The sequence below is a fragment of the Balaenoptera borealis genome (genome assembly GCF_965194805.1).
Source record: "Balaenoptera borealis genome assembly, chromosome: 3".
Lineage (NCBI taxonomy): Eukaryota > Metazoa > Chordata > Mammalia > Artiodactyla > Balaenopteridae > Balaenoptera > Balaenoptera borealis.
Window position 1 is genome coordinate 105928911 of NC_138866.1, and position 26091 is coordinate 105955001.

Here is a 26091-nt window from a genome sequence, read left to right on the forward strand (position 1 = left end):
CTTCAGTGTAGGTGGGTTTAGGTGAGAATCAGAGCATATGTCAGGGATGGCAAATGGATTTATATTGTGTCTACACTGATCGATGGGCAGTGACCGCACAGGTGTGGTGTTGAGGAGGCTTCTGAAGTTAGATTTGGACATAAAAATGCAGTGAAGACCCTGTGTTGATACGTTTTAGGCTCAGGCTCCATATGGAAACTATAGCACAAATGTCATGGGTCTGTTATGTCTGGTTAAGACCTTTTCTGTGGACCTGGCATCATAAAGACGTTCATTTATTCAGTCAACAACTATTTATCAAATTTCCACTCTGGACACAGCACTGTATTTTAGATTCTCAACCCTCTGGTTTCTTAATTAGTCAATAAATTATTTCAGGATGCTGGTGCTTAATGCTGTTTGGTTAACCAGTGGGGTTTTTAGCCTCTGCCTCAGAAGTATTTAAAAACATTTTATGATCAAAGTCAGATTTCTTGCGGCCATAAATGCCACATGGAATTTTTTTTTCACTTATTTCCTATTTCATTTAGCATACAAACTATGATTTAATTTTCCCAAGCACCTTATGAAGTCATCATTAATAATCTGACTTTAGAGATAGGAAAACTCTCAGAGAAGTTAAGCCAGAGCTGGAATTTGATCTGAGTGCAGCATTAGACACGTTTCTGGCCCGTGTACCTGGGTGTGCTCTCCATTACTGGTCTTCAGAATTGCAAACTTTTGTGTCTTAGCTCTGCATTGGTGGGAGAACTTTTAGAAATCATTTCAGGGTCAAGAGGTGAAGGACGTATAACATTTCTGAAACATTTTTTGGGCATGAATTCTGATTTTTTTTTTTAGAGACCTTGTGGAATACAAAATATCAATCACTGAATTTTAAAGGCAAAGTGGGGAATATAAAAGAGGAGTGGGATCAAAACTGACAAAAGTGGAGCAGAGACTGACGTGGTAGGAGACCATCCATGGGGACAGCAGAGGGACACACTTCAAAGACGGGGTGAGGATCCCAGGGAAGCCAGCTTGGTGCCTGCACTCCAATCTGAGCATAGTCAAAGTCCTTAGTCCCCAGCCCCGTGACCCCCTGATCTTCAAACTCCTGGTTGATTCTCCAAGGTCTCCAACCCTAGTATAAAAGGAACTTTCCTACTGGCTTTCCTTTTCTCTTTGCCACCCTCCTTTTTGTGCAAGGTGAGTTCTGGGGGAAGCTACACCACTCAATATTAAAAATTTAATTTTTTTCCCCCCAAGTAGAAAAGTTTTGGTCATCATGCTTACTTAAAGAGATTCAAACCATACTGAACTGTGTAAAGTAGACAGCAACTCTGCTGTCATTTTCAAGCCTCAAAGTTTATTTTTGAAATTGTTTTCCCAGGGAATTCTGAAGGTCTGACTGTATGTGAGACATTTCCTTTGAAATCTTAAAAGTTTGGTCAGTTTCCTTCCCCCCCCCCCCCTTACAGAATGGATGGATGGATAGATAGGAGGAAAGAAATAGGAAGAAAATAAAGCTTAGTTTAGGTAAAGCTGCCTCTTTCTGTCATGTTTGGGAATACGTTGAAAAATCAGTACACATTTTGCTGATGTTGGATGTTCCACACTCTGATTTTTCACTTTTATGTCGTTGAGGGTCTAATGCAGATATTCCAGCACAAAATTCATGCCTTCCCACTAGTCCGACAAGCAAGTCCTTTAGGAGTGAACGTTTTGTCCACTCTTCAGAGGTGTTGTGTGTATCATCAGACCGGCAGTGGCTTCCCTCTGAACGAGATAGTCACCATACCCCACACAGGGGACATTATTTTTTGGTTTGTGGCTCACTTCTTATTTCCTGGAATCAAGCTCAGGACTGCACCAAGCCTCATCAGCTCCCCGTCCCTGCTTTAGATGCTCTCTTAAATGACTTGTATGATCAAATAGAATTATTCATTCCAAGCAGACATCCATACACAGAGTCCCTGCCCCATGCCAGGTGCTGTGCTGGGTGCTTGGGCCTGGCCGGTGGGGACTGCTGTCCCCAGGGAGAAGGACAAAGCATGGTGGGAAGGTTTCTCATTGTCTGGCTGCATGTCCGCAGTAGCCACGAGGGCCTCTGGAATGGCTGGTGAATGTGCTTTCAGGGCCGGAGGTGCCACTGGGAGTTAGAGTGGTGAGGTGGGAGGTGTGGCCTGGCATTGTGACTAATCTCCAGACTCAGCTGATAACATGTGATGGCCCAGAGAGGAAATGTTTCTATCTGGCATATGTTCATAGTTCTTACAAGTGCTAAGCTCTTTGTCCTTATGCACAAACACACTCATTGATCTCGCTAACTAAAGCAATTATCATCATTTAGCAGTCTTTCCCAAAAGCATTATTTCCACTCCAAAACACCTCTTTTATTTGCCAAGTGCCACAATGTTACATCCTGGCAATTGGTCAGCGTTTACTGCCAAATTATGTAAGTCCTCGGTTGGGCTTAGTCCCCGATTGAACAAGTGTGCCCGTGGAGTACATTAGGATGGTGACGTGGCCTGGTGGCTGAAGACAGAGAACAGCTGTCCTTAAATCGATTCATTAGTTCAGTGTTTACACTGTGATTGGGAAGGAAACCCACATTTGCTTATGACACCAGTGCCCAGCTGAGAAGTGTCATTCCATGAAAATACTGGATTGAGGTTTGTTGTCAAGGAAATGTAAATTGTGGACATGTCATGAAATTCACATACGCGGATTAATTTGCAAACAGGGAGCTAAGAATGTAATAAACCAAGGTGGCCTTACTCAAAGATTGAAATGTAATTAGTGTTGACTGTAGTAGCAGCAACTAATGAAAAGGACTATAAAACCCTAGAGAAGAATTTTATTAATAAATATTAGGAGAAATGTTTTCATAGAAAAGTCAGAGTTGGTGTAAGAGATTATGGGTGAGTAAAATGACCTCATTGAGTAAATATTTTAAAAAACATCACAGTGAATAAATTTGTACAGAAGCTCTTCTGTTAAAAATGATATTTGTTATACATTTTAATGCGTACGGACTCTGCTAGAGGCGCAGAATAAAACATGCCAGTGCTGCTCGGAAACGAGGGATCAAGACACACCCGGACATTGCGGTCTTGAAGGCCTTTGTACGTTGTTTCATCTAAGGCGCGTTTGCTGTTCTTGTTCTAGGATTGAAGTGTTTTATCAATATTATTAGTCTCGTCCAGCTAGAGAAACTAGGTATCTCCTTTTCAAAAATCCCACTCAGAAGACAGTAAAGGAATAAAAATTAAATCTCCAAAGACAAAGAATGGCAGTGGAGACTTAGCGGAGGAGAGCGCTGAAGCAGATGTAGTGGTAATTAGCGGGGTGAGAGATGCTTCAACCGGAGGCACTTGCAGTATACAAATGAGGTGATTTTCCTGCAGAGCTGTTGAGCAGCTCAGAAGTGGGAAGGCATCAGTTACTGTGGAAGTCAGGGTGAGGGGCCAACGTCTAGGGAATTATTTAGGTGCCTTGAGAACTGGAGCAGTTAGACCTCCAGCGTCTCCTCTGTGCCCTGGATATCTGGGCACCCACCTGCCCCTGCCCCCTCCCCACCCCAGCAGTAGACTGGAGTTCTCTTCTCTGGGGAAACTGAACTGGAATGATGTTGGAAGCGGGTGTGGGTGACTGAAAACAGGGACTGAATTTGAGTTGCGACCTCCCTGCTCCTCCCCTGCCCTGTCCCATAGACCAGCAGCCAGCCCCGCTGCAGCCTCAGTAGTGGATTGGAGGATTCTTTTCTTGGGAAATCAAACAGCTCTAGAGAAGAATGCTCCCAGACACTGAAATGTGCGGGTCCCTCAGTGGAAAGCTTGGCACTCTTCGCCCCACATAACTTGAAGTTTACCAGCTAATAACTCCTTTGCACATATACAGAGCCTCCAATCTGCTTTTACTACTTCCCTCTTAAATAGGATCAGGCAGCCAAAGATCCAAGTCATATTAGGAAGGCTTTCAACATGAAAGACAGGGACCCAAACAAACCAGAAAAGAGAAACCTTGCGGAAGATGGAGATGTTGCGGACAGCAGAGAAATTGCATTTTTCTGAAAAAAAGTTATAGTATAATATCCTCAGAGAGAGAAGCTGTTTTCATGTCCAAATTAGAACTTAAAAAGAAAAACAATTAGAGAAGAATAAAGGAAAAGTGGAAATTAAAAATTAAATACATCCTCAAATTTTTTATATTCAAGTATCTCTCAAAAATTAGAACAAAAATGATGGAGTTGAGTAGATGAGAAAAGAAATATGAAAAATTGAAATTCAGTCTAGAAGATTCAACATTACTAACATGTTAGATGCAAACACCAAGAACAAAATAAAATGTTTTTCTAAACATTATCACAGAGATAATACCAGGACATTTCATAGAACTAAAGGGAATTTCCAAATTGAAGGAATATATTAAGTGCTCATGTTTTATAAAAGTGGCCAATTTAATAAAATCCTCACTGGGGAATGTCATCGTGAAATTTCAGAACACCAAGGACAAGGAAAAGGTCCTAAAAACTTTCAGAGAAAAATAAACGGGGCGTACACAGAGGACAGGATATCATAATAGCACCAGAATTCTTAATAGCATCCCTGGAAGTTAGAAGATAACGGAGTAATACTTTAAAATCTGAGGGAAAGATACTTCTAACCTGGATTCTAAATACAGCTAGACTATCATTCAAACGTAAGCGCAGAATGAAGACATTTTTCAAAATACAAGGACTCAAAATGTTTCTCCCTTGGACCTTTAAAAGTTACTGGACCCGTGCTCCCTCAGACCAATTGGGTAAACTAAGAAAGAGGAAGACACCAAACTTGGGAAACAATGTAGCACAAAGGGAAGAGAGCAACCAGACCCTAATATAGGGCTGGAGGGTGGAAGTTTGCAAGGGAGGTCACCATGGAAAAAGACCACCAGATTACCTGATATTTTGATCATCTGGAAATTAATACTGGTAAGCATCTAACAGATGTCATATAGCTGATGAAGATATTTAAGGGTAGGTATATAGAAAACAAGACAAGCTAAAAATAGCAGTTACTGCCTCTAGAAAAGTTAAAGTTATGGAAGAGAGGAAAGATGGCCAGAGTCTACAATCTAGCGCTTCAGTGAACAGTATTTATATAATCACAATAATGTAAACACAACTGGCTCTTGATTTTATTCTTGGGAAGCTAGCAGAATGAGAAATTCATATGTATGTGTGTGTCATCTACCATAGGTAAAAATGATAAATTGCAGCTAGGCATATCACTCAGCAACATGGAGGTAAGTACTAGAAGAAACAGCTGCAATTTGCAGTTGGTTTCCTCTGAGGCATGTGATCAGGATTGGGGATGGGAAGCTGGAGAGTACAGGTTTTCATCTTATCTTGTTTTATTCTGATTAAAAGTTAAATTATTTTAAAATGTTAGTATAACGCTGATGCAAGTGAAAGTAGACATTATGAAATCAATCATTGGAATCGGTGAGATGATGAATATTGCAGATGACTGTATCTCTCCGAGTTGTTCCTATCTGTAAAATGGGAGGTGATGATGTCTAACATGATTTACATTTAAAAGAATAATCACCAAGCAAACTGATAGCACCAAGCTAGTAGTAGGAGATGAATGTATCCAGGAAAGCCCAAGACAAATTAGAAAGACAAAATAAGTGAGGATGTGCTATAACTGAACTAAATAATCGGTAAGGGCATATTAATGGATGTATTTTGAATGCCATCCCTTAAAACAGAAACTACATCCAGCACCCATTAAACATGGACAAAAATTATCTGTATATTTGCCCACAAAAGAAACCTCAATACATTGAAAAAGAAAGAAATAATAGTGACTTCATTTCTTTCTTTCTTTTTTTTTTTTGGCCGCACCATGCAGCTTGCGGGATCTTAGTTCCCTGACCAGGAATTTAACCCGTGCCCTCAGCAGTGAAAGCGCGGAGTCCTAACCACTGGACTGCCAGGGAATTCCTGTGACTTCATTTTCTGACCATAATACAATGCAAATAGAAATTAACAACATACAGAAATAAAGACCCTCCAAGCCAAAACAGCATAGCAAACATACCGGATATGCAAAAACTTTCTCAAAAACAATTCTTGAGTCAAAGAAATCAAAACCACACATTGAAACTATCTAGAAAATAATAATAGAAACATTTCTGTGGTGGAAACTACTGGCTGCCTTCCCAATGTCCATTCTCTTCTCTCTTTTTACCAACAGAACATTGATTTTGAGAGTGTCAATGACCAGCTTAAAAAAACCTGTATTTCCCAACCCTTTCTTGTAGGTGGGGGTGGCCATAAGATTAAGTTCTCACCAATAAGATGCAAGGGATTATTGGTGGGTGGGGCTTCCAAGAAAGCTCCTTAAAAAGAAGGTTGCCCCATCTGGTATATGTGATGCTGGATCAGCTATCTTGTAATCATAAGGTGTCTAATACATGCTAAAAGTAGATGAGTAGAAACATAAAAAGAGGTGTTCCTCAAAAATATCCTGGCATCCATTCCAGCTCTGGACTTCCTATCTCTGGGGGAAAAATATCCTAACTCTTAAGTTGCTATTGTGGGTCTGTTTGTTAGGAACCAATGCAATTCCTAACTGACAGTCACATATCACAATTTATGGACTGTAATAAAAGAATGAAAAGAAACAAATGAAGCATGCAAGTCAAGAAATTGGAAACATGACATGGATGGTCCTACAGAGTGTCATACCGAGTGAAGTAAGTCATAAAGAGAAAAACAAATATCGTATATTAATGCATATATGTGGAATCTAGAAAAAGGTATGGATGAACTGGTTTGCAAGGCAGAAATAGAGACACAGATGTAGAGAAAAAAACTTATGGACACTAAGGGGGAAAGTGTGTGTGGGGTGGTGGTGGGATGAATTGGGAGATTGGGATTGACATGTATACACTAATATGTATAAAATAGATAACTAATAAGAACCTGCTGTATAAAAAATTTTTTAAAAATTCAAAAATTCAAAAAAAAGAAATTGGAAACAATAAAGGGAAGCAGAAAGAAATAATGATCAAACTAGACCTCAATAAATTAGAAAATTTTTAAAAATGATAAATCTGAGAGCTAGTTCTTTAGGGGAACAACAATTTAAAAAAATATGTAGACATATTTTACCTGCATAATCAAGAAATAGGTGAAGAAAGCTCAGATAAAACTAGATAATGAGAAATAGAAATAGAGGAGATGAAATGATTTATACGTTGCAAAATTCTGTGCAAATAAATTTGAAAATATGGATCAAATAGATGATTTTCTTGGAAAATATGCTACCAGATTGACTCCAGAATAGAAAGGAAACTCAAAAAGTCTGCTAACAGTGAAAGAAATGAGACAGCTGTTTTTCTGTGACCAGTTGTTTCTGTTCTTCTTGCATCTCTGTGGCTATTGGAGTTTTTCAGAATGACAGAAGTGAATTTCTGGTGAGAGAACCTCAGAGTGTGGGGTGGCTTGGACAGCCTGCTTGGTGATATGTATGCAATCTCTGACAGGGTGGCCACACACCAGAACGGGTGAAGGCAGTGATTCTTGGTGTTAGGACCCATCACAAAATAAACAGCCCCAAGTCTTCAGGTTTTTCATAAAATTTTTCAGGTCCTTAAGTTACTTGAACTGTTTTTTTTTCAATTTAAAAAAAAATTATTTATTTATTTTTGGCTGTGTTGAGTCTTAGTTGCTGCACGGCTTTCTCTAGTTGCGGCGAGTGTGGACTTCTGTTCGTTGTGGTGCACGTGCTTCTCACTGCGGTGGCTTCTCTTGTTGCGGAGCACGGGCTCTAGGAGCATGGGCTTCAGTAGTTGTGGCGGGTGGGCTTAGTAGTTGTGGCTCGCGGGCTCTAGAGCACAGGCTCAGTAGTTGTGGTGCACGGGCTTAGTTGCTCCAAGGCATGTGGGATCTTCCCTGACCAGGGATCGAACCTGTGTTCCCTGCATTGGCAGGTGGATTCTTAACCGCTGCGCCACCAGGGAAGTCCCAACTTGAACTTTTTGGTTAAAAAAAAAATGAAAACTATTTTTAATCACTTACTCTCATTGTCGGTCTCACAAACAACTGCTTCCTTAAAGTAAAAATGTTTTAAACACTATAGCCAAATAAATAATGATAAAGATTTCAAAGCAGGGTTGTGCATAAAGAAGCTTGAAAGGGTTTTGACAAGAAAATTAACAGTTTAGAAAAAAAGAAAAATGGTGAGCATCAGAACGCCTTAGCTCTTAATTATTTTCTTGGAAAAGTACCTTGTTCTCAAATGCTGGTAAACTGGAACATCCTATTGGTTAAAAATAAATAGCATAAAGGGTGAGGAAATGAACTAAGGAAAAAACAAGGCAACCAGCACAGCCCGTCAGCTAGAAACAGAATAATTAAGCTCTACCAAAGGCATCAGGTCATTTGGCCAGTCATCTACCCTAAGGCCAGGGTTCAAGCTCAGTGTTGACAAACACCATGGTCACGTGGACCCACAGGCATCCAGAAAGGCCTGTTTGGACGAGCATTTGGTTCTGAAGTGTCCTTGCTCTTTAAAGTGTTTGGTTTTCCCTGAACTTTGAAGTCTTCCCTCATAATCTTCATTTAAACAGATGTAATTTTAACTTAATGTCTTCTTTTTACCCCAATTTTCCCTGGTAGTGAACAACAGTGAACCATGGAGCTGTATTTCGGTGAATATCAACATGTGCAGCAGGAATACGGTGTCCATCTGAGACTCGCAAGTGATGAAACCAAAAAATCAAGGAATTCCCAGCACGCTAAGGCAGGCTCCTACGGTGTCAGTATTCGGGTCCAGGGGATTGATGGCCACCCCTACATAGTCCTCAATAACACAGAGCGGTGTCTGGCAGGCACGTCTTTTCCTGAAGACGGGCCATCATTTCCGTCTCCAGTGACAAGTAACCTGCCTCTCCATTCCAGCAATGGATCTGTGCTCGAGGAGGACAGTGCAGAAGAACTGCAGCTGCCCGAAAACCCATATGCCCCACCCGGCCCAGTAAGAAACCTGAAACAGCCCTCTCTCTTTGAGGGCAAGAATGGAGTTCTAGATCACAAAGGCGAAGCGATGAAGCCATCCCCCGTGCTGAACTTTCAGAGGCATCCAGAGCTTTTACAGCCCTATGATCCCGAAAAGAATGAGTTGAACTTACAAAATCACCAGCCTCCTGAGAGTAATTGGCTAAAAGGTTTCGCAGAAGAAGGGACCAACAGTAAGAAGGCTTGGACTTGCTCGCCCAAACCTAGCCATTCCCAGCCGACCAGACCTCCCTCGGAAGACCCGGCCAGATCCAGCGTGACGGCCATTCGACTGTGCAGCTCCGTGGTCATCGATGACCCCAAGAAGCAGACCTCGGTGTGCGTGAACGTTCAGAGCTGCAGCAAGGAGGGGCTGGCAGAGGAGGCCCTTGCCCCTAGCGGGAGGCCCCTACCCACCCACCCGGAAGCCAAGAAAACCAGGCCCGACGTGCTTCCGTTCCGGCGCCAGGACTCAGCCGGGCCCGTGCTGGACGGGGCCCGGTCCCGGAGATCCTCCTCATCGTCCACAACTCCCACTTCGGCCAACTCTTTGTACAGATTTTTACTCGATGATCAAGAATGTGCCATCCATGCCGACAATGTGAACCGTCATGAAAACAGAAGGTATATCCCCTTCTTGCCCGGAACTGGACGGGATATTGATACGGGGTCGATTCCTGGCGTGGATCAGTTAATTGAAAAATTTGACCAAAAACCTGGGCTGCAGAGAAGAGGCAGGTCTGGGAAGCGAAACGGGATCAACCCAGAAGACAGGAAAAGGTCCCGAAGCGTGGATAGTGCATTTCCTTTCGGTCTCCAAGGGAACTCGGAGTACCTGACCGAATTCAGCAGGAACCTGGGCAAGTCCAGCGAACACCTGCTGCGGCCGTCGCAGCTGTGCCCGCAGAGGGTGCAGGCGCAGGAGCACCGGGGGAGGCAGGGTGGAGGGCGCGCCTTCGCCAGGCTGCAGGGAGCCCAGCCCAGGCCGCCCCTGCAGAACAAAGATGGGAAAGTTCCAGAAAACAAAGGTGGTCAGGAAAGTCCGACCGGGCGCACATCCTCCCTCCCAGCACAGACTAAGAAGGGGGAGGAAATCAAAACAGCCACCGCTACGTTGATGTTACAGAATCGGGCGCTAGCAACTTTCCCGGACTCAGGTACCAAGAGGATTTCTGTGAAGACATTTACTTCCACCTCAAATACTCAGGTAATACTGGTGGAGTCTTTGTTCCTTCTAAGTGATCTATCAATACATCCTGGCTGTAGGAATACATATCTTCCATCCTGAGTCAGTAATTGCACCATCTTGAATCAGTAATATTTTTTAGAGTTTTCCCCCTAGCAGTAGATTATGACCTACTGCTAATCGCTTGGTTTTCTAAGTAAATTCAAGTACCACTAGATTCCTGTTGTGTTCTTGTTTGTAAAGTAACTTGTCAAACACTGTAGAGAGCCTTGATTTTTCTTTTCGTGTATGTGTAAAATCTGAAAGTATGCAGAATTTGTTTCCAAAACAAGAGGCTCCGTCCTTAGGTTTATTTAGATGTATTAATTTTCCTCATGACATTGAGTGACTGGATTAATTTCTGTCCTGAGAAATTAGGTTAATCCTAATTTAGGTTTATCCTGAAGTGATGGAATTTATTTAAGTGGTCCAGTTAGTGTTTTGGTAGTAACAGTAAAAAAATAATAATGATAAAAATGATACTAAGGTTGGTAAGTGCCAGGCACTCTTTGTTATGTATTATAGGATCGCACCAACCCTATGAATATAGGTACTATTAACTTCTACTTACAGGCGAGAAAATTGAGGTGAGGAAAAGTTAAGTAACTTGCCCAAGGTTACAGAGCTGCTAAGTGGTGGAACCAGTTGTAATGAGCATCCTTACCTGAGGAATCCTTTCTGGGAAGCAGGAATGTGTTTGGAAGCTTCTGCTGTGGGGTTGTGCCTTTTTCTTGGAAGCGTCATCCTGTGATCTAATAACCGACATTGTGTTCCAGGCCACACCGGATCTGTTAAAAGGCCAGCAAGAACTCACTCAGCAAACCAATGAGGAGACGGCCAAGCAGATACTTTACAATTACCTCAAAGAAGGGTTAGTGATTTTCCTTCAAGGAGCAAAGTATTGTCCTTCCTGGTGGGCCTCTTAATTTTCTTTTCTGAGACCTTGTGTTTTACCCTCCCTTCCTGCCCTGGGTGAGCCATTTCAGGGTGCAGACTCCATGGCTGGAGTTGTCATAACAGCATTTAAGTCTTGGGTGGAGGAGGGTGAAGAGCAGGGGAAGGAAGTGTGGGGAAGAACATCCTACTTTAAAAGTTAAAAATGAATATGTTTTTAAAATGATTCTTTACTGTTTCAGAAACAAATTCAAAGATAGGAAGAATGTCTACTATTCAGTTTTGAACTGAGTCTGTCGTCGCCTTGAGTTTGTCCGTATGCACACAGGGATAATCGATCGTCCCTTATTAAAAGTTACAAATAAAATACCTCCTCCCCTCCCCAGAGTTGACATTGGCCGGGAGCCCCTGCTTCCATTATTTTTAAAGCATGTATGAGTCATTTAAAAGCAGTGCTTTCCACTTACTTATCTAGGAGGATGAGTTTGAATAATCTGGTTTTCAGTCCTTACTTAGATACCAACTGAGCTGGAATTCTAGGCCAGGAATTTGAAGTTTCTGTTTCAGTTCTCTCATCAGATATGATTAAAAAGAAGAAAAGCTTTATAGTCTGACATGACTGAAAGTCACTTGGCAAATACTCATTGGTATCAGAACACTTCATAGTTTTATATAGTGCCTTACAATTTTCTGTCAGTAATATAGAGCTGACAGAATCATTCAAAATATAAGATAGGGGCTCTTTTGGAAAAAAAAAAAAGTAAAGAGATTCTTCTAGCTAAGAACTAATTATTAGTGTCTTTCTGTGAAGGGTTTTACCATGAGAAGATTAAGGTAGAAGAACTTCTAACATTTAAAATTCTTTCTCTACATTCTTTTATTTTTTTGGCCCATGATTTATTGAGAGACTGGTGAGACAGACTTTAGTGGGAGGCATCTATTTAAGGAAACTTACTTAAAAATTTTTTTCCCTGGGCTTCCCTGGTGGCGCCAGTGGTTAAGAATCCGCCTGCCAATGCAGGGGACACGGGTTTGAGTCCTGGTCCGGGAAGATCCCACATGCTGTGGAGAAACTAAGCCCGTGTGCCACAGCTACTGAGCCTGTGCTCTAGAGCCCGTGAGCCACAACTACTGAAGCCCGTGAGTCACAACTACTGAAGCCTGCGCGCCTAAGAGCCTGTGCTCCGCAACAAGAGAAGCCACCGCAATGAGAAGCCGGTGCTCCACAACGAAGAGGAGCCCCCACTCACTGCAGCTAGAGAAAGCCCGCGTGCAGCAACAAAGAGCCAACGCAGCCAAAAATAAATAAATTAATTAAATAAATTTTTTAAAAAAAGAAAGAAAGAAAATAAGGGGAGAGGGCTTCCCTGGTGGCGCAGTGGTTGAGAATCTGCCTGCCAATGCAGGGGACACGGGTTCGAGCCCTGGTCTGGGAAGATCCCACATGCCGCAGAGCGGCTAGGCCCGTGAGCCACAATTACTGAGCCTGCGCGTCTGGAGCCTGTGCTCCGCAACGAGAGAGGCCGCGATAGTGAGAGGCCCGCGCACCGCGATGAAGAGTGGCCCCCGCTCACCGCAACTGGAGAAAGCCCTCGCACAGAAACAAAGACCCAACACAGCCATAAATAAAATAAAATAAATAAATTAATTAATTAAAAAAAAAAAAAAGAAAATAAGGGGAGAGATACCCCTCCATTTAAAAAAAAAATTTTTTTTTTCCTAAGTGCCAGGTATGTGTGATAGAAGGTGTGGGGGTAGTCCTTAATAGAACTTTATCTGACCATTACCTATGAAAGTCTAGACAAAGGGCAGCTGTGTTGACAACCTTGGCTTGGGGGATTTATTTTTTTAAACAAAGGCTAAAACAAGATCACGGTGGATCATTCCTAGCGTGACACACATACAGGAGAGATTCCTTGTTGGAGTGAATATCCTCATTTGAATCGGCAAGCAACAAATTACTAAATTTTTATTGGATGTTATCTCCAAGCTTATTTCGAATGTGCTTGTGTCTCTTTCACATGTTTGGAAGTGGGAACCCCTCTCCCAAATCGGGTGGTAACACTGAACAATTTGTTTGGAGAAAAATACACCGTCTATCCTGCCCTCCTCACACTGGTTGTGTCTGCAGCCTTAATTAATTCACGCCTCTTGCGATTTATCTTCTTAAAGGGCTTGCTGTTTGTGTGTCGTGGCACATAAAATAGTCTGAGGCCAACAGTTGTGCCCTCATTGTTTTTTTTTTTTTCCAGAAGCACCGATAATGATGATGCTACTAAGAGGAAGGTCAACCTGGTCTTTGAGAAAATCCAGACGTTGAAGTCTCGAGCAGCAGGGAGCGCGCAAGGAAATACTCAAGTAAGGCGGAGCTCTGTATTTTGTAGAGGGCATTTCATGTGGAACCTGGCAAACAAATGGCTTTCTTCAGTCTGTACTTCTGGTTACAGTAGTTAGTGGGAAGTTTCCTGAGTAGTAAGCAGTACCGAAGATGGAACAGCATGTTTTAAATATTGCTGATTTGCACCCTGCCTTTTTTCTAGAAAGGTTTTAAGAAATTTTATTTTTAAAAAAATCTATAAAACATAACAGGAGAGGGCTTCCCTGGTAGCGCAGTGGTTGAGAATCTGCCTGCCAATGCAGGGGACACGGGTTCGAGCCCTGGTCTGGGAGGATCCCACATGCCGCGGAGCAACTAGGCCCGTGAGCCACAACTACTGAGCCTGCGCGTCTGGAGCCTGTGCTCCGCAACAAGAGAGGCCGCGATAGTGAGAGGCCCGCGCACCGTGATGAAGAGTGGCCCCCACTTGCCACAGCTAGAGAAAGCCCTCGCACAGAAACGAAGACCCAACACAGTCATAAATAAATAAATAAATAGATAATTAAAAAAAACAAAAAAACAAAAAAAACATAACAGGAGGAAACAATAGGTGGTACGATTTAGAAAGGGAAAAGAAGAATAGGAAGAATGAAATGAAGCATGGGATGGAGAGCCGTAGTGTCATCGTAGGCAGGTTTGAAAAGTAAGTGTGAACGGGCGTGGACCCAAGTTCTCAAACTTCAGAGACTAAGAAATAAGAGAATCAAACTAGAGAATGTGGAAGAGAGACTGGTGGGCTGACCAGCGTGGGCCGAAGGGAAAGGAAGGAGTAGAGTGGGGCTAAATTCTTTTTAAAAAAAACTGCCTGTTTAATTTATTGTACTGAATTTTAGTTGGGACTTGGAGATTTTTTGTTAAAGGAGGAGTCATCCCCTATTTGATGAACATGTACTATATGCTAGACATACCTTGTGCCATGAAAGGAAGCAGCATTTAAGAGGGACGACTAAAATCTTGTCCCTCAATTCTATGCCACCTTGAATGCCGCATTTCTTGCTTGGGCATCTTTCCTTTTCCCTTCTGGGGGGAATTCTGCACTGGAAGGAAAGAAGATACCCAGAGGCAGGTAACAGGGAGTTGGTCTATTGCTTCTTTTTTAAGTTTGGAAACATATGAATAAAGGATATTTATAGGCATCAACTACCCTTTTTTCTCTACTGTTCCGTATTCCCCTTGCACTCAGTTAACCCATGACTGCTGCTCTGGCATCAAATAAAAACATTTTTCAATTTATCGGTAGAAATAATATTTAAAATATATAAGCACATTTTATTATATATCTTTATATAGATGTATTTTATTATTATATATTATGTATTTATATTATATTTATAAATATATAAAATATTTTTATATATGCACACACACACAGTTCCCACTGGGGAACCTTTAAATTATACACCTTGCTTATAGGCAGGTTTCAGGAACTCTACACAGTTTTTTAAATTGGGTTAGGATTTTTTTTGCTAAATCTCTTAAATCCAAATCATCACCATTACTGTTGCTTTGCATTAACCTGCATATTCTCCTGGAGAATGCATCCTTTGGTCTTGATGTTAAGATTGTCATTGTGGTTCCAGACTAGGGTATCCAGCCTAAACTGGGGAAGTTGGGGTAGCCCTTCTGGAGTTGATAACACTAATGATGTCTCAAGAGATCATAGAATTCTCCCAGAGAGGGGAAGGGAGAGCATTCTAGGTAGAGGGAACAGAACAAAAAACATAAACTATAAAGAGGTGTGTGCTTGCCATGTTTAGGGGACTAGAGGTAATGTAGTGTAGCTGGAGAAGAGAGCTAGGATATGGGGACCAGGCACCAGGTAGGCAGGACCTTGTAGATCATGTCAATTTTCATTTCAGGCCAAAGGTGATAGGCTTCCACTGATGGACTTTAAACAGCAATGAGTAGTGTCGTATTTATAAAAATTCATTTCTTTGTAGTTTTTGGAGAGAGGTAAGATTAGAGGACGGGAGACCAGTTAAGCAGCTGCTGCTTCTTAATCAAGCCAGAGATGATGAGACGATGAACTTAGGCTCTTAGACTTCTGGCTGTGATGACAGTGCCGTGACTGCTTAATTGCCCACATTTTTCTACTCCCCTCGTCTCTCGCTTTATGAATCTGATTATTTGCTGGCAAAGGTTTTGGAGTTTTATATTTTGGTGGCAGTTAAGTGATTTCGTGCAAGAGAACCCTCTCCCTTAATGGGCTAAGACCATATTGGAAAGCCATGAAGCAGGCAGTTTTTGTTTGGGAAAGAACAATCTACAATTTCCCTCCTTGGGTTAGATTTACATTTCTAAGATAGATTGTTCTCATTTTGCCTAAGAAAATTGGAAGTGCTGTGTTTCTGTTGACTGTTGGTTTCTGGTCTGCTTCATAGGAGTAGATGAGGAAGTACCCCATTCTAAGTTCATGCATGACTCACACCTGGATTCAGGTGCCTGAGAGCCAAGACACTGCCTTTTCTGGTTTTGATTTCTGCTTTTACCTTTTCCCCTCCCTTTTAGTTGTAGTTTTCTAACCACTTTGCTGTAGGATTTTAGCCGAATCCTTTTGAGAGTGTCATCCTGTTGTTAATGTTCATGCAAGAAAAAAATAAAGCATCTTGAACATTTAACTTAGGATATTTTTGCAATTAATCGTAGGCTTCTAATTCTTCATCTGAAGTCAAAGATCTCTTGGAACAGAAAAATAAGTTGACCACAGAAGTGGCTGAACTTCAAAGACAGCTTCAACTAGAAGTCAAGGTATCTGATTTTTCTTTATGCTATTTTATTCTGTTCCATCTTGATTGATAAAGAATATTTTAAGTACCTTGGGTTGCCCAAGTGAAGTGAAAACAAATTTTTTTCCCAAAAGAAACATTCTTCCCATTGCTGAGCAAATTCCTGTATATTTAGTTCCTGCTGCCCAAAGAACTTTTTTTTTAAGTAACCAAAGCACATAGAGAATGTTGGCTTTGACAGAGTAATAGAAACGCTGTTGGATTCAGACAGGCAAATTGGAAACTAAATGTATATAAAACATCTGGACTAAGTAATAGAAAGAGCAGAATGTGATTTAGCTGTGTTTGTGTTTCTCTTTCAGAAGTATTACAATTCATTAAATGTTTAGTGTTCTTTCTAGATGCGAACTCCCATGCCTTCATTACATAGTTCCATCAAGTTGTTTAATAATCTAAGTGCAGGGACATGGAGTCCATCAGAGATTAGAAGGAGGCTTCAGTGGGATGACATTAATGTACGGTGGAGGTGCTTTAACATCACATATTCTTATTAGAATCAGCAGAACATCAAAGAAGAGAGAGACAGAGTGAAAGCAAACTTAGAAGCACTCCAAAGTCAACATGAAAGCAAGGTAGAAGAGAATGCCGAGCTGCAGCGGCGGCTGGAGGGAAGTGAAGGGGAGCTCCGGAGACACCTGGAGGAGTAAGTTCTGGCCCAGAGCCTGTGCCCTTCCTGGTTTCCTGCAACAATGGAGCCAGACGCTTTTTTTTTTTTAAAATTAATTAATTAATTTTTGGCTGGATTGGGTGTTCATTGCTGCGTGCGTGCTTTCTCTAGTTGCGGCGGGCGGGGGCTACTCTTTGTTGCAGTGCACGGGCTTCTCATTGCGGTGGCTTCTCTTGTTGCAGAGCACGGGCTCTAGGTGCGCGGGCTTCAGTAGTTGTGGCACACAGGCTCAGTAGTTGTGGCACACAGGCTCAGTAGTTGTGCCTCGCAGGCTCTAGAGCTCAGGCTCAGTAGTTATGGTGCACGGGCTTATTTGCTCCGAGGCATGTGTGATCTTGCTGGACCAGGGCTCGACCCCATGTCCCCTGCATTGGCAGGTGGATTCTTAACCACTGCGCCACCAGGGAAGCCCAAGCCGGATCCTTTTTGTCCGTTTAATTCTGCCCAACCTTCCAAATCTTTATAGGGCTGCTGACCCTTCCTTTTCTCCCTCTTATTCTTAGAAAATTATAAAACTGGTGACGTGTAGACTGGTAAGCAGAATGAATTTAATAATTTAAAGATTCTTTGTGTACCTCAAAGGATATTTGTAAAGTTTCAGCCCTTAGAGTAGATCTCAGAGCAGTCAAGTGAGAAGCAAGGAATACTGAGTGGTGATATCTAAGGACAGATCTCAAAGAGCCTAGGCCCAGTCTCTAAAAAGCATGTGTCACATGACCTCCACAGTCTCCCACGTTCTGAATTTTGTCCTGGATAGTGCTGACCAATTTTGTGACCAGTGCTTATATACTTCTTTTGGGTCTTCAGAGAAGGAAAGACAAGCCCAAGATGGCCCTGCCATCATGTTGTGTTAAAATCTTTGACAAGAGGATTTGAAACCAAGGTGTGAAAATGCATGGTGCCATGAAGCCCACTGGCCATGACAGAAGCCTTAAGTGAGAGGTTAAGCAGGAGTGAACTCTAGAGGGAAATTCAAGAAAAACAGGACATTATATCATAAAAGCATTTGATTACCTTTGCCATTTTGATGGTGTAGTGTTTTCTTTTGAAACATTCTTAGAGGTTAATTTCAGAAAAGAGGTTGGTAAGAAAAAATCAAAATTTAGAGTGCAGTAAAGACTTTGCAAAATAAAAGGTAGAATAGTTGTGAGTTCCATTTAGAGCAAAGGTTGGCAAACTTTTTCTGTCAGATAGTAAACGCTTTAGGGTTTATGGGCCGTATGGTCTTTGTTGGAACTGTTCAATTCTGCCATTGTATTGTGCAAACGCCATAAACAATACATAAATGAATGAGCATGGCTGTGTTCCAGTAAAACTTTATTTACAAAAGCAGGCAGTGGGCCAGATTGGCTCATGGGCCATAATTTGCTAACTCTCCTGGTCTAGAGTACTGGGGATGGGGTGGGGTAGGCTGGTAGGGAGTGGGGTGGCTTTAATGAAAACATTTATCATAAAAGTTGTGCTCTTTTTCCTGATTCCTTATCTTCTATGTCCAAATTCTAGTACCCTGTGATCTCCTTTTGGGGAGGAAATGTCACTGTATAACCTTTCCCATTACATTGGTTTGAGTTCTCACTTGTCTTCTTGTTGGGCAAATTAGACTGTAGACGTGAGTTCTTACCAGTGCCTTTCTGGTTTGTGATTTTCTGTTCAGTGCAGAACAGAAAATGGGAGGCTCCTTGGGGATTTAGATGACTCTGCTTGATGATCTGAAGCTCTGAAAGCAGACTGGATGAAAATAAGCAGAGGCCAGGAGAAACTCTCTCATGGGCTTCCTTTCCTGCCAGGCTGTTCCAGGTGAAGATGGAGCGAGAACAGCACCAGACTGAGATCAGGGATCTCCAGGACCAGCTCTCAGAAATGCATGATGAATTGGACAGTGCTAAACAATCCGAGGACAGGGAGAAGGGGGCTCTGATTGAGGTAAGCAGGGCTGGGGTCAGGTGACAAGAGAAGCCCCCGTCTGCCTGGACAGTATGGGATGGGTGGGGGAACTGGGAGCCATACTCTGTTGCGTGTTTATTCTACCTGCCCCTATGTTCCCTTCTGTGAGAGCATCATATGCAATAGTTTGTCTTAGGAAAATTTTCCGCCATACAGAAAAATAGAATAATGTGTTAACTGCCGTAGAGTCCCAATCCAAATCCAACAGTTATCAACATGTTGCCATATTTACTCCATTTTGTTCTTCTCTCCATCCATTCATTTTTCTTTTTTTTCATTCATCTATCTATTCATCTTTTTTTTAAGTTAATTTTCATTGGAGTATCGTTGCTTTATATCTATTCATCTTTGCTGAACCGTTTCAAAGTAATTTATAGATAAAACCACGTCTAACCCCTAAACTTTTCAGCATGCATTTGAATAATTAGGGAGTTTTCTTATAACCACAATACTATTATCACATCTGCAAAATTAATTCCTATGTTGTATTATATACAATATAATATATGGTCTTTATTCAACATTTGCCATCTGTCCCTCAAGAGTATTTACTAGTTGTTGTTTTTCCCCCAAGCCAGAATCCAGTCAGGAATCCCACATTGCTTTCATTATTCTCTCGCTCAGAGTTCATTTATCTTAGTACAGCCTCCCTTGTCCCTGCATCCCCTACTCCTTGCTCTTTTTCTCCCATCCCACTTCTGAAGAGCCCAGACCAATGCTCCACATTCTGGATTTTCTAATTGTTTCCTTATGGTGTCCATTAACTTGTTCCACTCTCCCCTGTGTTTCTAGTAAATTTGAGTTTAGATCTAAACACTAATAGATTCAGGTTAAATTTTGAGCAAAGATACTTTGTAAGTAATGCGATTATGAAAAAACATTTAAAAGACATTAGTATTATATTAATGCCCATACACCACTTATCACAGGTTAAGTTTTTATTTGTTTAAAGCCCCCATAAGACTGTAAGTTCCAAGAGGGCAGAGTTGGTGATGGTTGGCTTAGCACTATATCCTCAGCAGTTATTCCAGTGGCTAGGACATATAGCACTCAGGAAATATTTGGTGGATGGCTGGATGGATGCATTTTGAACGAGTGAGTGAGTGAGTAAATGAATTAATCTACTTGCTCTATACACAGGCCGCCAGTCTGGCTTCTGCCCGTATCAGTCTATCCCCTATTGATATTATCAATCTGTGAGTCAGTGAATAAGGTTGATTCCTTCTTCTGCTTCCATTTGTTAATTATTATGGGTTTTTTTCAGAGACAATTATTATCTCTTCTCTGAATTAGATTACCATCCTGTTGAGGTGTTAGATACACATGTGTGAAATGATTAGAGAGCAAGAATAGGTTTTGAACGTCTACATTTTTTTCTGGGGAATGAATCTAATTGAGGATCAGAAGAAGAGCTGTGCTGTGTAGATATTTTGATATTTGCTATAACTTTTTTGTTAACATCTTTATTGGAGTATCATTGCTTTACAATGTTGTGTTAGTTTCTGCTGTATAACAAAGTGAATCTTTGCTATAACTTTAGCATCACCTGTGTCTTTGGCTTAGTTTTGAAGTTTAGTTCAGTTTAGCTAGCTTATAAAAGCTTTGGTTTGTAGGAACAGCCCAACAAATAAATGACACACAATTTAGAACAAAGCCAGGACAAACAAACAAAAAACCCATGAGAAAGTAAAGGTAACTTGTTAGTATTTAACTTTCACTCTCTACTGCTTTTCCCCGAAGGGCTTGGATCTCATCTTTGTCCTTTTCTTGGGGGTTAAAAGCTGCTGTCTCGTAATTCCTTGTAGCTTCCTCTGTCTCAGCTGTCCATTGTTTTTTCTCACCCTCTTCCATGTTTACTTTGGAAGTCCTTGCCCAGGAGGGATTGTTGTTCCTGATCTTTAGGACTTAGCATCTCTCTTCCCCATGACTTGGCAGGGGTGGAGAGGAGAGTGGAGCGTTTGTGGCCACAGGGCAGAGGCCTTCTCATGAATTCATTTTCACGTGGGCAGAGGGGGTCATTTTCTCTTCCCCTCCATGTGACCATCTCTTTGTCTCTGTTGAGACCACTTTCTCCTGAGAAAGCCTCAGGCCTGCTCCTTACCACCTGGTATTTCTTTTCATCCAAAGAGTCCTTAAAAACCACTGCATTTGTGGTATTCTTCTGCTTCTCTTGGCTCTGTCGTCTTCTCAGGGCTCTGGGTTACAAAGACAAGGTACACTAGGATGGGGCTTTGAAGATATGTGTATTTATCACTGAAGTGTTAAGAAAATCACATAAGGTGAAATTTTAAGATGGGGGGTGAGGGGCTTCCCTAGCGGTCCAGTGGTTAAGACTTTGCCTTCCAAAGCAGGGGGTGCAGGTTCGATCCCTGGTCGGGGAGCTAAGATCCCACATGCCTTTCGGCCAAAAAACCAGAACATAAAACAGAAACAATATTGTAACAAATTCAATAAAGATTAAAAAAAAAGGGGGGGGGGCGGAAATGCACATATTTTCCTAATACCTTAACAAACTGGTTTTTTTTTTCTACATTTTTATTTGTTTCCCTATTCATTGACAGATTTCATTTATAATGTAGGAACAAATATAGTGTCTCTCCAGTTTTGATACCTGCTTTTAAAAGTTAATACGCCAGAAATATTTTTCTTTATGATACTTTATCGTCTTCATATTTCATTTTTAAGAAGATACCCCACAATATGCTTAAACCATCCTCCAATATTTAAGTTGTTTCTTCTTTTTTTTTTTTAAATTATGAGAAAATATGTTGAATTTTTTATACGTGTCCTTTTACTTATTTAGAAAAATTTCCTAAGGAGAGAAATGTCACTGAACAGGTTATGGCTTTTGATAAAAATGTAGCTTCAAAAACACATTTAAATAGAAGGTAAGACTTTGCCATAGTCTATGATTCCTTGTATGGACACACCTCACGGATCCTAAAGGGGACAGCTATTATCTTAGCTATCGGGAAGTCTCTTAAGTTGCTGAATTTTCCTAGTAACTAAAACCTACAATCGTTAGTTGTCCTTTCCCCAGGTATTTTCTATCCTTTTAGATTCTGTTTTAGCGCATTTGAGCTTGCTCTGATTCTCTCTTTCTTTTACTGGCCAGCCCATTCAAGAGCACATCATCTTTGCTTCTTCCCACATTTCATGCCTAGCATAGTGCCAAGCAACAGAGCAAATGAATAAATAAATTTCAATGTTTAAATTAATTTTAGGGACTTCCCTGGCGGTCCAGAGGTTAAGACTCTGTGCTTCCAATGCAAGGGGCACAGGTTCGATCCCTAGTCAGGGAACTAAGGTCCCACATGCTGTGCTGTGTGGCCAAAGGAGAAAAGAAAAAAAAAAAAAAGATAAAATTATTTTTAAAATGCTACCATTAAAAAAAAAAAAAAAAGGGAATAATTCTGAAATGAACTGTAGCTTCTTTGCCTCTTTGAACACAGTATATAGTGAGCATATATTAACTGAACATAACTAGCTTTTTGACTTATAGTGGTAACTGGGATATGAGCTTCAGCTTTGGTGATGTGTTTTCAGGCAGAGGCTAATAATGAGAGACTCAGGAAAGGGAAACAGCGTACATCTTTTCTTAGAAATGTTCCTGGTATTGCTGGTTTTCTGGTTATTTGCCTCTTTCCTGTAATGGAAGCTATATCATCTACTGCTGCCTTTCTGCAAGAAAAGTTAGGACACAATTAGCTTCTCTATGCCAAAGTGGATTTCTCTCCCTCTGGAAAATTGTCCTCACTCTTTTTATCAGTTTCCTTTGACATGTCAGCAACATGTAAAAAATGGTCTATGGTTTCTATATTACTAATAAAATAAACCCCATCTCCTCGTCACTTTCAGTTTATTCTTCATATCTTAATAAAAAGTGGCCTGGGGGAATCTGATAACAGATTATAGTTGTAGCCAAGTTTTCCATGGCACTTGGCTTAGAACAGACTCTTAAACACAATGAACATTAAACACTTCTGCTTTTTAATGTTTGAAAAAGCTTGAAGGCCCTAAATTTTGTGAGGCCTGCATAACGCACAAGATTTTTCATGAAATATCTTTTAATACTTCACATTGTATTCAGTAACATTGGGCCCCTATATGGAGTCAGTAAAGTAACATTAAGAGAGAATAAAATCATTAAAAAAAAAAAAAAGGAAAGAAGGAAGGAAAAAAGGAAGAAATAGTAGAAAATATCCTGTTTTTTTTAGGAGAAGCCAAATAATTGACCAAGAATAGGATGACTGTTACTCTTAGTTAAACAACTGATGGTTCCGAATTTCTTTTTTAACTCAAGATACAAAAATAACTATAGGTCAAGTTTTCAGTCACTTCTTTGTCCATGAATTTGTTTCCCTCTGTTCTTGGAGGGATGAGTAAACATGAGACATCTCTCTAAGCCTCATGACGGTGGCTTTTTCTAATTACCAAAGATTGTCTTTGATGGGAGCCTATAATGTTGACAGATTGGCCAACAGAATCTCGTGGTGCTTTATCCCTGACATTTACCAAGACCAAGTACTTAGATATCAGTAAACTATTCTGGTTTTAAAATCCTATTGGTCTGGGGATAGGCTGTGCTCAGAAATGACATCTCTAGAATAATTATAAGCTTATTGTGTTGTGATGTTACTGAACATTATACACATTTTACTAAAGAAGCAACAGAAAAAATCATGTTTCTCATCAACTGTGTTACACTTTCTAGGCCATCCTTCTGGGGGAGAAAAATGACATAATTCTTTGGCAGCTGTAGTTTTGATAAAAGACCTTTACTTTTCCTTTCAATGAGCGTGGGCCAGAGATAGGGACTCTGTAGAACTTCTGGGAAGCTTTTATGCAAAAGAGAGTCTAGATCAGTTTTGTTTTCTCATTTTGACGTGGAATACCTGTGAGTAGGTGGCGTGTGAAGTGAAACTTTCTGTGGGCAAATGAGTTGCTACTCTGGACATTTTGGTCTGTGTTTTTTGGTGCCCCTGCTGTCAGGACAGCCACTGGCTGCTGCTAGTAACAGCTGGGGCCCAGAGCATGCTTCCTTTTCTTCTCAACTTTCCTTCTTGTCTTTTCAGGTTCTGGGCAGGTTTCTTTGCTTCAGTTTAAAAAGGTGGACCTCCTTACAAGCACTTGAGCAGAACTCAATACACCATTCATTTGCATCTGAGAGACTGAGTAACTGCCCGTTCCTCAGCCTTTCTTGAGTGTGTAGTTTTGTCGTCAGGCCTGCAGAGGCTGTGTAGTGTAGAGAAGGGGTATCCAATCTGGGTCCCAGTCTTGGCTCTACCACTTATAAGCTGCGTGATCTTAGGCATGTTAGCGTCTCGGAGCTCCAGTTTTTTGTTTTTTAAATGAATGAGAATAATAATATTCATCTCCTACGATTTTTAGAAATGCTTAGCGTAATTCTTATTATGTAGTAAGTACCAAACACAGTCAATTTTTTTAGCCTACCCTGTACCCACCCCCAAATACACATCCATACTAGGTCTCTATCTCTTGTACTTTCATGTGTGCAGCTACCCTGGATGTGTATAGGTTTTGAAAGTACTGGTTCTGAGTGCCCAGAGTTTTCCTTTGTTTGCTTTGATTGGAGTCTACAGAGAGGCATGTGCATCTCTAATAGACGTTCACGTGAATTTTGAGGTTTATATGTTTTCTCTCACTTCTTTAGCTTGATATCATTGGCAGTAAAGCCACCGAGGTGATGAAGTGAAGTTTTTGAAATCTCCCATCCCTTTCGGTCTCTACCCTGGAAAGCTTCAGGTGCTACTCAGTGATACCGTGAGGTGTAATCTGATTGGATTTGTGTAGCAGAGTCCACTTAAGCAACAGCCCCAGACACAGATAACAGCATGTTGGTGTAGAATGGACCATAAAAACAGGTTCTTGACATGCATTGGTGGCAGTACACAAAAGGCAACACAGAACACAGATATATCCTGGAAAAGATAAGTGTGGGAAGAGGAACTGACTTATCGTTAAAACAATTGAGAAATGTGTGAAAATAAGAGCAGGAAACGGGAGTAGGCTCGCAAGGGCAATTGTGAAGAAGCTGGCAGGAGGCTCCAGGAAGGCCTAGAGAGATAGCCAATAGCAACAGTGATGTGGGGGCGGGTTGCGGGTGTCTCTAATATCCCTAAGGAGGGACCGGACAGTGGGAACCACAGGGCATCTCCTTTGACAAATATCAGGACGGGGGTATATTTTCATAAAATTTACTTATGTGTTCTGTGTTTGGTGCTTTGGAAGAGCCAGAGTTGCTCTAGTTGCCTAGACGATTCTCTGGAAGTTTCTTCTAAGCTTAGTAGTGCTTGCTAGCTAGATTCTTGAAGGACTAATTCTTAGTCTGTGCAGTGGTGCTCTACCCTGGGATTGCAGAGGCTCCCCTGGTTTAATGGACGCACGTGCCTAGAGTAAAGGAAAGAGAGTCCATTGTCAGTTATTCTTAAATCGATACAAATAGTTTCATCCCCTCATCAGTGACCCACTTCTTGAATGGAAAGTAGTTTATCATCTCTGAGGCCTCGGGTCCCAGGTGGCAACCATTCCTTCAGTTCTCCAGGAGCTCCAAGAGGACAGGATGTGTATTTACTTAGAAGCCACCAGTGAAAGAATAGACGAGTTTAGAATTCTGACATCTCCAGACTCCTGCTGTACTGCCTATGTTAACTTATTTATGTCCAGAACAGGCCCACTCCCAATATCACTGATCCATGCATCAGAAATATAAATCAGATCTATGTCCTTTTTTCAAGGAGCTGATAATCTAGCAAGAGAGGAGATAGGAAAATAAAATCTAGATACAAGGACTGCACGGTAAAAGTATTAAGTGCTATGAGAAGCACAGCTTAAGTGCGGTGGGTATTCAGGAAGGGGATTCAAGGAAGACTTCTTGGAGGAGGTCATACAGTATCTGAGTCTTGAGAGGTTTTCTGGCAGGCAGAGAGACATGGGACCGAGAGGGACGAAGGGCATCCCAGACAGAGGATGCTGTGTGGGTGATGGCATAGAGGCTACAGGTGAGAAACTGGAGGTTGGGAGCCGTTGGGCAGCTCTTGCAAACCACCTGGGCTGGAGGTGATGAGAGCCTAAACCAGAGAGGTGAGGGAAAGGATCTAAGATGTTACAGAACTAACTTTTTGGTTGTGAGGGACAAGGACGAGA

The 26091-nt window shown here is 41.4% G+C and overlaps 1 protein-coding gene across 3 annotated transcripts in view; it reads left to right on the forward strand.

Moving 5' to 3' along the window:
* CGNL1 (cingulin like 1) overlaps positions 1–26091 on the forward strand; it is a 153143-nt gene that overhangs the window by 44831 nt on the left and 82221 nt on the right. For all 3 annotated transcript variants that reach the window (XM_082388006.1, XM_082388008.1, XM_082388007.1), the window contains 6 exons: positions 8654–10238; positions 11033–11127; positions 13403–13508; positions 16174–16275; positions 16808–16956; positions 18768–18903. In XM_082388006.1, coding sequence (XP_082244132.1) covers positions 8670–10238; positions 11033–11127; positions 13403–13508; positions 16174–16275; positions 16808–16956; positions 18768–18903 — 2157 coding nt within the window. In that variant the 5' untranslated portion in view covers positions 8654–8669. The remainder of the gene's footprint in view (positions 1–8653; positions 10239–11032; positions 11128–13402; positions 13509–16173; positions 16276–16807; positions 16957–18767; positions 18904–26091) is intronic.